Genomic DNA, 12,412 nt, shown 5'->3' with positions numbered 1-12,412 from the left:
CCGCAGACTAAACAATCCCAGTTCCCTCAGCCTTTTCTCATAACTCATGTGTTCCAGTTCCCTGATCATTTTTGTTGCCTTCTGTTGGACGTTTTCCAATTTTTCCACATCCTTCTTGTAGTGTGGGGCCCAAAACTGGACTCAGTACTCCAGATGAGGCCTCACCAATGTCGAACAGAGGGGAATGATTACATCCATCAATCTGCTGGCAATGCCCCTCCTTATACATCCCAAAATGCCATTGGCCTTCTTGGCAACAACGGCACACTCTTGACTCATATATAGCTTCTTGTCCACTGTAACCCCTACGTCCTTTTCTGCCTAACTGCTGTCTAGCCATTCGGTCCCTAGTCTGTAGCGGTGCATTGGATTCTTCCGTCCTAAGTGCAGGACTCTGCACTTGTCCTTGTTGAACCTCATCAGATTTCTTTTGGCCCAGTCCTCTAATTTGTCTAGGGCCCTCTGTATCCTATCCCTGCCCTCCAGGGTATCTACCTTTCCTCCCAGTTTAGTGTCATCTGCAAACTTGCTGAGGGTGCGATCCACGCCATCCACCAGAACATTTATGAAGATATTGAACAAAACCGGCCCCAGAACAGACCCTTGGTGCACTCCACTTGATACCGGCTGCCAACTAGACATGGAGCCATTGATCATTACCCATTGAGCCCGACAATCTAGCCAACTTTCTATCCACCTTATAATCCATTCATCCAGCCCATACTTCTTTAACTTGCTGGCAAGAATACTGTGGGAGACTGTGTCAAAAGCTTTGCTAAAGTCAAGGAACAACACGTCCACTGCTTTCCCCTCATCCACAGAGCCAGTTATCTCATCATAGAAGGCAATTAGATTAGTCAGGCATGATTTGCCCTTGGTGAATCCATACTGACTGTTCCTGATCACTTTCCTCACCTCTAAGTGCTTCAGAATTGATTCCTTGAGGACCTGTTCCATGATTTTTCCAGGGACTAAGGTGAGGCTGACTGGCCTGTAGTTCCCCGGATCCTCCTCCTTCCCTTTTTTAAAGATGGGCACTACATTAGCCTTTTTCCAGTCGTCCGGGACCTCCCCCGATCACCACGAGTTTTCAAAGATAATGGCCAATGGCTCTGCAATCACATCCGCCAACTCCTTTAGCACTCTCGGATGCAGCGCATCCGGCCCCACGGACTTGTGCTTGTCCAGCTTTTCTGAATAGTCCCAAATCACTTCTTTCTCCACAGGGGGCTGGTCACCTCCTCCCCATGCTGTGCTGCCCAGTGCAGTAGTCTGGGAGCTGAATCAATTCTGAATACTCTTCCCTGGTCATTTGTCCAATCTTCCACTTCTTGTAAGCTTCTTTTTTGTGTTCAAGATCAGCAAGGATTTCACTGTGAAGCCAAGCTGGTCGCCTGCCATATTTACTATTCTTTCTACACATTGGGATGGTTTGTCCCTGTAACCTCAATAAGGATTCTTGACAATACAGCCAGCTCTTCTGGACTCCTTTCCCCCTCATGTTATTCTCCCAGGGGATCCTGCCCATCAGTTCCCTGAGGGAGTCAAAGTCTGCTTTTCTGAAGTCCAGGGTCTGTATTCTGCTGCTCTCCTTTCTTCCCTGTGTCAGGATCCTGAACTCGACCATCTCATGTCACCGCCTCCCAGGTTCCCATCCACTTTTGCTTCCCCTACTAATTCTTCCCGGTTTGTGAGCAGCAGGTCAAGAGCAGCTCTGCCCCTAGTTGGTTCCTCCAGCACTTGCACCAGGAAATTGTCCCCTACCCTTTCCAAAAACTTCCTGGATTATCTGTGCACCTCTGTATTGCTCTCCCAGCAGCTATCAGGGTGATTGAAGTCTCCCATGAGAACCAGGGCCTGTGATCTAGTAACTTCCATTACTTGCTGGAAGAAAGCCTTGTCCACCTCATCCCCCTGGTCCGGTGGTCTACAGCAGACTCCCACCACGACGTCACCCTTGTTGCTCACACTTCTAAACTTAATCCAGAGACTCTCAGGTTTTCTGCAGTTTCATACTGGAGCTCTGAGCAGTCATACTGCTCTCTTCCATACAATGCAACTCCCCCACCGTTTCTGCCCTGCCTGTCCTTCCTGAACAGTTTATATCCATCTTAGTCTCTAAGGTGCTACAAGTCCTCCTTTTCTTTTTGCGAATACAGACTAACACGGCTGTTACTCTGAAACCTCTTCCAGTCATGTGAGTTATCCCACCAAGTCTCTGTTATTCCAATCACATCATAGTTCCTTGACTGTGCCAGGACTTCCCAGTCTCCTTGCTTGTTTCCCAGGCTTCTTGCACTCCCAATTCACACTTTTCAAACAACCAATCAAGCACACGGACAAACTGTCCTCACAACAGACACTCAGATACTCACCAACACAGCCTCCTTAATGCAGCCCTTAGTGTACCTCCTCTCAGGCAGATCCCAGGGAGGAATGGGTCTATTTCTTCCTCACTACACTTTTGCCCTCAGAGAGCTGGAAGAGAAGGATTTTGGATGTTCTGGAGCTCCTGGCAATGGAACAGTCTCCTGAACTTAAAGCCTAGCCTGCAAACTTGGGACAGACAGCAACACTAGTCCTGATCCACCCACCAGTCCAGCCCAAAACACTCAACCTACCTTGCCGCAGCACGGCCTATCTCTAGCCAGCCCAGCACCCCGGACCTGGGTCAGCTCAGAATGTCCCATGGAACCCACCACGTTCCACTTGTCCAACCCCCCCCCCCCCGATCTGGGCCAACTCATGAAGCCCATTCAGCCCATCACAGTGACCCCTGGCAGATGCCTGGCTATTCACCTTTTAAGTGACCAGCAGCCTGGTGACCTGAGGAAATATCTTTGATTTGAATGGGCCTATCTGAGTGCTCTGTGCCATGTGGGGGGTGGGGGCGGGAAAGCTTTGCATCTCGTCCATGCCCAAGTCCACCTCCAGAAAATGCCTGAATTCCTCTTGGGGAATGCCTGTCGTATGCTGTTTGAGAACATGCCCCCTCCCCTCCCTTCCCCACCATGCTGGCATTTCCTGTATTGTCTTTGTTGAAATGGAAAGGCTGTGAACTGGGACCTTGGGTTCCAGCACCACGCCCAGGAAAAACCACCCAGGCCAGTTTGACTTTGCAGCTCCCGCTAAGCTGCTGCTGGGGTTGTGAAATGTGTTTTTCCCCCAGTGCAATGGGGTTTGTTTTTGTAACATGCCCAGCAGCTCTCCTGAGAAGGATGCAAACGTCATTCTTCATCTCTTCTACAGGCCGGGTTCTTAGGCTGTGCCAGCACGCCTGGCCCTGCCTGCTGCTGCTCCCTTCTCCCGCCGCCTGTGCCCACCCACTGCCCTCCAGCAAGGGAACTGGCAACTCTGGTAAGCCGGCAGTGACCACGAACCAATTGGCAGAGCCTTGGCAGAGCTCCTTGAACCAGGTGCGATTTGGAGGTTGGCACACGGGGGGACTCTGGCTCCCAGACAAACACATGCAGAGGGCGCCACAGGTCAGGCTTGTTGCAGGAGGCGGTTGGTGATCCAGGGCAGAGAAGCACAAAGGATCACTGAGTACTGACTCAGTGAGATATTAAAAACGTGTTTCATTAAGTGAACGAGGCAGAAGCAATTGCCTTGTGTAATAAATAAGGAGACAAAAAAGGACTTTGACCCACCATCTCACAGCGTGAGGGTGGGGAGCTCCCGACTTGCCACGCTGTTCATCACATGGACTCGGCCCCTTCCCAGCGCCCTGCCCAGCCCGACGGTGGGACGCCATCACTCTGAGCTGGCCAGGTTCCACCGGCGCAGATGATGGCGTGCAGGCCAGGGCGTTTGGATGCGAAGAAGAAAGTCTGAGGCAAAGTGGGGCATTTCGGTTAACTCAGCCATTTGTCTGTGGATACCCAAAATGGGTCAGTCTTGTCATGCTTCATCTTCATCTTTCAGAGCCCTCAGTGCCCTCCCAGCCCCCTCCACAGCCTGCCCAGCCTCACCTGAACCCCCAGCTCCTTCATGGACTCAGCCACTCCTGTCTGCCTGACCTCAGAGACCACTAGACACCTGGCTCTCTTCCCCACGCAGCCCAGCTCCAACTCACCTGTTGGGACCATCGGGGGGAGCTTCTGAGGTGGCTTCTGGCCCTGGAATCCCCCTCACAGCTGCCTCCTGAGAGCAGACACCTACCTGCAGTTGATAAGCTCTGCTCAGGTTCACAGCGCTGGCTTTTTGCTGCCCTGTCCTCTCTTTGCCTCCCTCCTCACGCCCCCGTCCCCACCACACTCACCTCCCCACCTGCTCCCAGCCCCCCTTGTTACATCCCCACCTGCCCCAGCCAAACTAACAAACAACTCTGCTCGCTCAGCCACGGGCTGGGCATCATGTTATCATCACACGCACACGACTAATGCTGCCCACCAGCCCCCGCCCCGGCTGCCTGGCCTCCTTGGCAGCTCCTTTCCTGCTTGCGCTGCACTAGGAGCTGCTAGGGCGAGGACTGCGGGATGTTGCAGGGGGGGAGATTTAGATTGGATATTAGGAAAAACTTTTTCACTAAGAGGGTGGTGAAACACTGGAATGCGTTACCTAGGGAGGTGGTAGAATCTCCTTCCTTAGAGGTTTTTAAGGTCAGGCTTGACAAAGCCCTGGCTGGGATGATTTAACTGGGAATTGGTCCTGCTTCGAGCAGGGGGTTGGACTAGATGACCTTCTGGGGTCCCTTCCAACCCTTATATTCTATGATTCTATGTCTCTTCGTGTCTGCACAGAGCTTGGCACAACAGGGCCCCGGCCCAGCTCACCAGTGGCTGCTACAACTCTTCAATAACACTTGGCACTGATGCAGCGGGTTGCCTGTTCCAAGCCCTGAACAAACAGCTGTCGACGGTTGTGACATCCCTGGGAGCAGGTCAGGGTCATTACCCCCATCGCACAGCCAGGGGAAGTGGCTTGCGCAAGGTTGCCCGCCACGTCAGTCAGCAGCAGCCACGAATAGAATCCAGGTCTGCTGACGTCCTGCCCCGTCCTCACACCTAATCACAGCACAGCAGCAGGGAAATAACCCAGTTTGGCCTATTAATGGACTAGGGCCCTGCTTGTGTGCTTGGTTGCCTGAGGGGCCCCCAAAGCCACACTGACTGGCCCCTCGGAAACCCCGCTGCACCAGCCGGGTGGAGAGCTGGGTGGCAACAGGAGGCAAAATCAGACTTTGAAAGGTGCAGGGGATGTTACCTTTACCCCAGCCCCCCAAGCTGCGCCAGCCCTGGGGCTTGGGCCTCATAAATGAGGGTGTCCGCTGGAGCTGAAATGCCCTTTCCCTTGATCTCTGGCCTTTCCAGCAGGAGGCAGGGCTCTCTGCAGACCAGGGTGGCAGTGGCCACACGGGTTGCAGCTCTGGGCCACCAGCAGAGTGGCAGGCGTGACTCCAGCCTCACCGCGTGAGCGTCACGGACATAGAGGCCCCCGGGATCAGCCAAGATGCCCCCCTATGGATTTAGGGGCCCCAGGAGGGGGAAGAGAGCACAGGCTGCAGGAGGGTAGAGATAGCACTACCAGGACAAAGGTCCTGGGCAGGTTCCCTGGTGTGAGGACAGGTGGAGCACACAAGAGGTGGGACTGTGCTTAACCCTTTCGTTGCCTTCCTGCTGCAGAACACCAGGAACGAAGCTCTATTAATGGACGGAAGGCGCCCAGGGAAGCTTGGCTGCAAAGACTAACAGTGTGGAGAGGGACAGAGTGTCTCTCCGCAGGATCAGGAGGGGAGCCTATTTCAAGGGGCAGCAACAGCGTCAGCAGGAACGTGCATAATGAGACTTTGGACAAAGGAATCTGTCCTTTCCGTGCAGGCTGGACTAAGGACGTGGATGCATGTGTCCTGTAAGAATGCATTACTGATCAACCCAAGGGTCAGCCCAGACAAGAGCCGGGGGACCTGGCTGGGAGCTCACGCCGCACACGGTTTCTCTTTTTAATCTCTCTTATTGTTTCCATGGCGGTTCTGGGCAGGGATTCCACACGCTTCTCTCGGGGATGAACAGTTCTTTGTCTTTGCATGGCCATAGCTTGATCCAATTTTTTGGTGTTATTATTTACAACAAGGAAAATATTCAACAACAACATTAAACTTTCTTTCACCTCACAGAACCCTTTCTGCTAATGCTTTGCAAACACCCCTGTGGGGGAGGTGATCACACCTGGTAACTGCTCACAATGCTGGGGCATAGGGGGTTACTCACCAGCCTGAATCCAAACTGGGTGGGTAGAGAACAATTGCGACTGTCCGATGACTGCTCAGCAGCCAGTGTGAAACAGACAGTGGGCCAGAGGAAGGATGCCCACGGGTTAGGGTATTCACCTAGGACTCAGGACATCTGGCCCAGGTCCTTGGGTGACCTTGGACAAGTTGCTTTGGGCTAGAATATTAGCCCATCTTTAAGCACCTAAATAGCTTTAAAAGTCTGGCCCTTGGCCCCGCCCTGCCTGAGTTCCCTAGCTGAGACTTGGGGGTAGTGGTCTGCCCGCGGGTGCTGAGAAGATAAACGCATCAACATTGGTGAGGCTCTCGGCTACTCCAGTGGTGAGGGTCCTATTAGAACCTAAAAGACCGAATTCCCAACCCCACCTTTCGCAGAATCATCAATCAGCCCACAAAGAATCACAACCGTTTACAAAAATAACAAAGGTGGGTGCTCTGTCTTCGGCTTCTGGTTTATAAGCCCGTAGGGGGGATGGACACTTGGGTCACTGTTCCAAGTGGTTAGTTGCAGCCAGGAGGACTACTAACTTTACTTTGTATTGAATGAAGGCAGTGAGTCTCTTTGGCTCACCTGACTCCAGGAGCTGGGGCTTTAGGAAGCACACCCGGTAATGGGAGACTCTCGGTAAACTCAGGAGAGCTGGCCCCACTGGATAACTAGAGCTGTTCCTCCCCCACTCCCCCCAGCTGTCCCTAATCATCGCCCCCCCCCTTGCAGCACAGTCCCAAGGACCGAAAGCCTGGCAGAGATGGGCCCGGGAGGGGGGGCGCTTGCCCTGGCTTGGGGGCGCCCCTCCAGGGCTGGCAATGGGGCACTTCCCCCCAGAGAGGAAATAAATAAATGCAGGCGAAGCCGGAGCAAAGCGCCGCTTGGCCGGGGAGCTCCCGGGCCCGCGGAGGGGCTGCCCCCACTGCCCGGCCGGCCAAGCCGGGCCCCCCGGGGGGCTGGCACTGCCCGGCCGGCCCCCCTGCTCCTCCCGCGGGGCCGCCCGGGGCGCACGTGGGGCGGAGGCGGCGCCCGGCGCTGGCCACTTTCACTTTGACTTTGACTCTCCGAAAGCCGCGGCCGGCGAGGGCGGGCGCTGGCCCGGGGGCTCCCCCGCGCCCCGGCGCGCTCTGGCCCCAAGTGGGCTGCGGCCGGGGCGCGGCGAGGCGGCCCAGCCCGCGGGCCGGCTCCCATTGGCAGGGCAGGGCCGGCTCCGCCCTCTCCCGCCCGGCCCCGCTATAAGTAGGTGCCGAGCCCGGCCGCTGCCCGTGCCGGGCGCCGCTGGCCCTGAGCCATGGAGCGCTGGGTCTACGGCTCGCTCTGGGCCCTCTTCGCGGGCAGCCTCCTCCTGCGCCTCGCCCGCTCCCAGCTGCTCCCGACCCGGGCCCTGCTGCACCTGGGGCTGCTGGCCCTGCTGCAGCACCTGTGCCAGGCGTGCCTGCCTCTGCCAGTGGGCGCCACCCTCGCCGCCGCCGGCTGCCTGGCCCTGGGGCGCGTGGCCCAGCGGCGAAGGCTCCCTGTGGCGGGGAAAGCCGTCTTCATCACAGGTGAGTGAGCCTGGCACCCCGGGCGCAGCCTCCCTCCTCCCCGGCGGTTAATGTTTAATTGGCCTGTTGTCGCGGGGACACCTGTGTGCCTGGGTGTGCCAGGAGCCGGGTGAGCTTGTCTCTGGTTGGCGCGTGTGCCCGGCCGCAGTGCCGGGCGGGTGACTCTCTCTGCGTGTGCGCACGTCGGCGCAATGGCGTGACGTCAGCGGCATGTGTTCACGCTAGGTTCCTGCACCCGGACGCCTACGTCCTGGGGGAAGGGCCCCCCTGGCCTGTGCAGCAGAGTCTCCGTTCTGAAGGCTCAAAGTGGGTCCGATGCCTGCAGTGGGGCCTCCCGGATCTGCACGGGGCTAGGTGGTGAGGCTCTGACCTTCTGGAGGGCCACGGTGATCCAGCCCACCGTATCGGCGGCTGCAGTGCCTGGGACCGAGGGAGGCAGGATGCCCCTTGGAGCAGGGTATGGTGACGTGCCCAGGGTCTGCTCTGGGACTTCTCTGCCATCGGAGTGCTCCCCTGCAGGTGGTGGTATAGCCTCGAGACCAGGGGTTCCTCCCAGAACCCAGGGTAAGTTACACTTGTATCACGTGGCACTTGCCTGGGTCAGAGCGGGAGGTTGGGACGGTAACTGTCCCCACTCCATGGGCAAGGCCTATCACTGGCTGCCCCATAATAACACCTTCCTTCCACCTCCTCCTGCGCTTGGCGATCCCTGCCTGGCCTAGCAGAACAGACAGTTGTCCTTTGTCCCGGGCTCCTGCTCTCTGAGCTGGGTCAGCAGAGTTTGGACTTGCACTTAAAAGCGCTTTCCTGGCGGAAGGACTGTACATCTACGACACAAAGAAAAACCCCACGGCTGCCCCGGGCCAGCCGACTCAGGCTCAAGGGGCTCGGGCTCCGGGGCTGGTTCTTTGCTGCGCAGACTTCTGGGGCTTGGGCCTGAGCTCCAAGACCTTCCCACCCTGCAGGGCCTTGAGCCTGGGCGCAGCCCGAGCCCAGAAGTCTCCGCAACAATGAAACAGCCCCACAGCCCAAGCTCCAGGAGCCTGAGAATGGTCCCTCGAAGATGGTGTCTCCAGTGCGATCCTGGCATGCTGCCCCACGGCTGTATGGCTGGCTAGCCTTGGGCTGGGCTGCTACCGGGGATGAGTCTCTGGCACTTCCCTCTTGCTCCCTGCAGCCTGGTGGCCTGCTGGTACTGCGTGGCTCTGCTTAGCTGTCTGACGGTGAAGCTGAGAAAGGGCTGATGAACACCGCGAGGGGCCCCTTGATGGGAGAAAGCATGCACCAGTGAGGAGGGCAAGGTCAAGGGAGCCTCGGTCCTAGCTCTAGCTCTGCCCTTAACTGCTTTGTTAGTGAATCTTCCAGGGCTTCTGTTTCCTGTTCTGTAAAATGGGGCCATTCAGTCACATGCACGCACACACATACATGCCCTTGGAGAGTGCCACGCTGTCTGTCGTGGCCATGGGCTTCCCTCTCCAGGGGCTGGCAGGGAGGGCTGAGGTAGCTCTCCATGAGCACTTCCTGGCTTCTTGGATCCTGATCCCTCCTGGAAGGAGCCCACTGACTGATGCAAATCCCAATATGCTCCAACAGGGTGAGAGCCGTGGTCCGGGAGCTGGTGTGATTTTGGCACGTGGGGGACGTTTGGGCAGGTGCTTCCCAAAGGAGCAAGGCTCGTCTCCTTGCAGGAAGAGTGGGCTTTGCTCTTTGGCTGTTTCCAGCAACTGCAGTCTGATGGAGTAGAGGTCCCACAGTGTCTGGAGTGGCAACGGCCTTGCGGAGAGAGGAAGGTGGGAGTGGAGAAGAGAGGAGGGTCTATGGGAGGAGAGGAGGCTAGAGGGACTTCACTGGGACAGACTTGGAGGATCCGAGCAGTTGGGGAGCCATGGGAAGGTGGGAGGCGTTTCCACGCACATACAGCTGGGAAGGTGGCTGCAGAGCAGAGTGCAGGCCGGAGAGTGGCCTCGAGAGGGAGCTCAAGGTGAGAGCTGACAGATGCAGCAGGCGTGAATGAGTGATTCAGCTGAGTGAAGGTCAAGGCGGCAGCAGATACAGGCCATGCTAGGGAAGGAAGAACAAGTGTGTTCACTGAAAGCCGCCGTGCGTGATCTGCGTGTGCACACGTACTGTGTTCCTGAGCGCATGGATGTTCGCCTGTGTCCGCACATGTGCATGTCTCTCTCGGGTCCCTTGGCATTCCCAAAGTGCCAATGACTCCAGCTCTTGATGCAGCGTGCTGACCCAGGATGTGGCAGAGTGTGTCGAGTGAGGCCTGTGCATGGCACTGCTTGTGTAACTGGTGAGTCAGCGACTGGAACGAGGTGTTCTTGCCTGGAAGGCAAGGAAGGGACACTGCAGGCCTGCGGGGTTTGCTGTTAGCTGGCATTACCTTGTGGTTTCAGGTGCAGCTGGTGACCCGGGTCAGTTATTAGCTGTGCCCTGGCCCGGACCTCTTGGCAGGGCCGGATGCCAAGTGCTTCATTCAGGCAGGACGGGCATCAAATCAATTTAGCATTTGCATAATCAGTAGCCTCATTCCCTGGGGAGTTAATTCAGGGCACACTCTGCATGTGTCACTCCCTCAGACGGAGGCACCTAGTCCCTAGGAAGAGGTGGGGGCCTTTGTCTTCCCCAGCCCCATGCCTTAGGGGCAGGACGGCCTGAGGCAGGGTAGTGAGGCTCCTCTCTTCTTGCACAATGCCAGCCGCAGGAGCGTGTGGCATACACAACCAGCCTCCAGCTGGCAGCTCTTTCCTTCGGCCCTCACTCGCTCACCATCCGCAGGAGGTTCCTGTTGGGCAGTGAGCTAGACAAGTTACCTGTGCCGTGTGGAACAGCAGTGTTTTCTCTACTGTGGGTGCAGCAGCGCTGGCCCCTGGTTCAAGTTGCATTCACAGTTTATTTACCGGAGTTTTTCACCTTTTGGACCCTGGTTGCAGGCTGTGTGAAAGCTACAAGAAGTTGCTGCGTCGTGAGCTGATTCAGACCAGAGCGGATAGACAGAGGGTCTGCTTGTTTATAGAGCATTTTTAGAATACAATAGCTGTGTAACCCAATGGGAACGGGTGGTGAAAGCCTCCTCGACTGGCTGGGCCACAAAGCGGAAGCAGTTCCTCTTGCAGCTCAAGTGGTACGGCTCCGAGCTGGGAATCTGCCAGACGCTAGGCCGTGCTGCTGATCTTGGGGGGGGGGGGATGTGGTGGGGGTGGGCTGTCACTCAACAGACAGATCTTTCAAACGGATTTTGTGTCGAAACCAGGATGATAGGGCAATTGTGGTGGGAAGCCGCACGCTCCAGGTGTTCCTGTGGCCATCCCTCCTGTATGTTTGTTTGGGTCCTGGGGGGGTCACCTGCTTGAGGGTGGAGAGGCAGGATCCATGCAGGTGGGGAGGACTGAGCTGGCAGATGTGCTCCAGGCAGGTAGTTGCTCCTGGCCCTAGCCAGGTTCCAGGCGTCCATGGGCAGCTGTAGTGTGTTTTGGGAAGTGAGTGAAAGTGGGGGCTCCCTTATGGGGCTGTTGCTCCTCCTTGTAAGAGGGGTGCACAGACCTCCGCCCTGGATGGGTGGGGAGCCCGGCTACTGGTGTCTATGCGCCGAACGAGAAGAGTGGGATGGGATGGGACTGGCACGCCCCGTGGTGGTAAAGGAAGCATTAACTCTCTTGCCCTGGGAAAGTGCACAGCTCTTTGCCCTGATTGCAAAGACACTGAGGGAGCAGGGAGAGAGGAGATCCATCCTCCCACTCTGGACAGGGTAACGGAAGCCCATGGGAACAACCACTCCTGCAAGACTCCAAATGCTTTAAGCTTAGGAAAAAGCTGCAGGATGCCAGGAGCCCAGGGAAGGGCTCTGGGAGCAGCTGAGCTGATGTCCCGAGGGGCTTGCACTAAGTGGGCTCAAGCCAGCCTGCCAAAAATAGCAGCGTGGACGGGGCAGCTCCAGCGGAGACTCGGACTCGACACCTGAGCCCAGCCCCAGGTGGTCGGCTGGGCCTGAGATGCTCCTCGATGGCCATGGAGGCTGTGTCCGGACCCACCCAAAATGATGGCCGGTGGAATTCAGTGTTGATCGATTGAGCAGTTCCCGTTTGCCCTCCAATGTGCCTGGCTTCACAAACACCTGGCAGGGTTTGCAGCAAACTGCCATTCCTGAGCCAGCTCGGAGAGGTGCTGGCCAAAGGCCACCTTCAGTCTCCTCTCGCCCACGGCAGACACTGTCTGGATTCCGGCCAGGACACTGCATGCCAGCAGTAGCATGAGGACTGATGACCAAGCTGCTGCTGTCCGTGGATGGAAGGTGGGCAGACGTCCATTCGCATCCTCCTGGACCTCTCCAACATTCCCCATGGTTAAGACGCAACAGTCCATACCCGTGGTAATTTCTAGTGGCTAACTACTCTGTGTGTTACATTAAAACTGGAAATAAGGAGTAATTTTATCTAGCTTCAACTTCCAGTCACTGGATCAGATTAGACCTTTCTCTGTAAATTGAAGAGTCTGTTATTCAATATCTGTTCCCCATGCAGGTACTTACAGACTGTGATCAAGTCACCCCTTAGCCTTCTCTTTAAGCTAAACAGATTGAGCTCCTTGAGTCTATCACCTATAAGGCAGGTTTTCTAATCCTTTAATCATTCTTGTGGCTTTTCT

At 56.4% G+C, this 12,412-nt stretch overlaps 1 protein-coding gene across 2 annotated transcripts in view; it reads left to right on the top strand.

Moving 5' to 3' along the window:
* The first annotated feature begins 7,470 nt into the window (after positions 1-7,470).
* HSD11B2 (hydroxysteroid 11-beta dehydrogenase 2) overlaps positions 7,471-12,412 on the top strand; it is a 50,965-nt gene continuing 46,023 nt past the window's right edge. Inside the window, exon 1 of one of the 2 annotated variants that reach the window (XM_048870595.2) lies at positions 7,471-7,762. In XM_048870595.2, the coding sequence (XP_048726552.1) occupies positions 7,510-7,762 (253 nt within the window). In that variant the 5' untranslated portion in view covers positions 7,471-7,509. Of the gene's footprint in view, positions 7,763-9,973; positions 10,062-12,412 lie in introns of those variants that run through there. The other variant, XM_048870596.2, reaches the window with a different exon arrangement.

Source organism: Caretta caretta, chromosome 12, assembly GCF_965140235.1.
Source record: "Caretta caretta isolate rCarCar2 chromosome 12, rCarCar1.hap1, whole genome shotgun sequence".
Lineage (NCBI taxonomy): Eukaryota > Metazoa > Chordata > Testudines > Cheloniidae > Caretta > Caretta caretta.
Note: the sequence above shows the minus strand (reverse complement) of the source record. Positions and strands in the feature narration are given on the sequence as shown.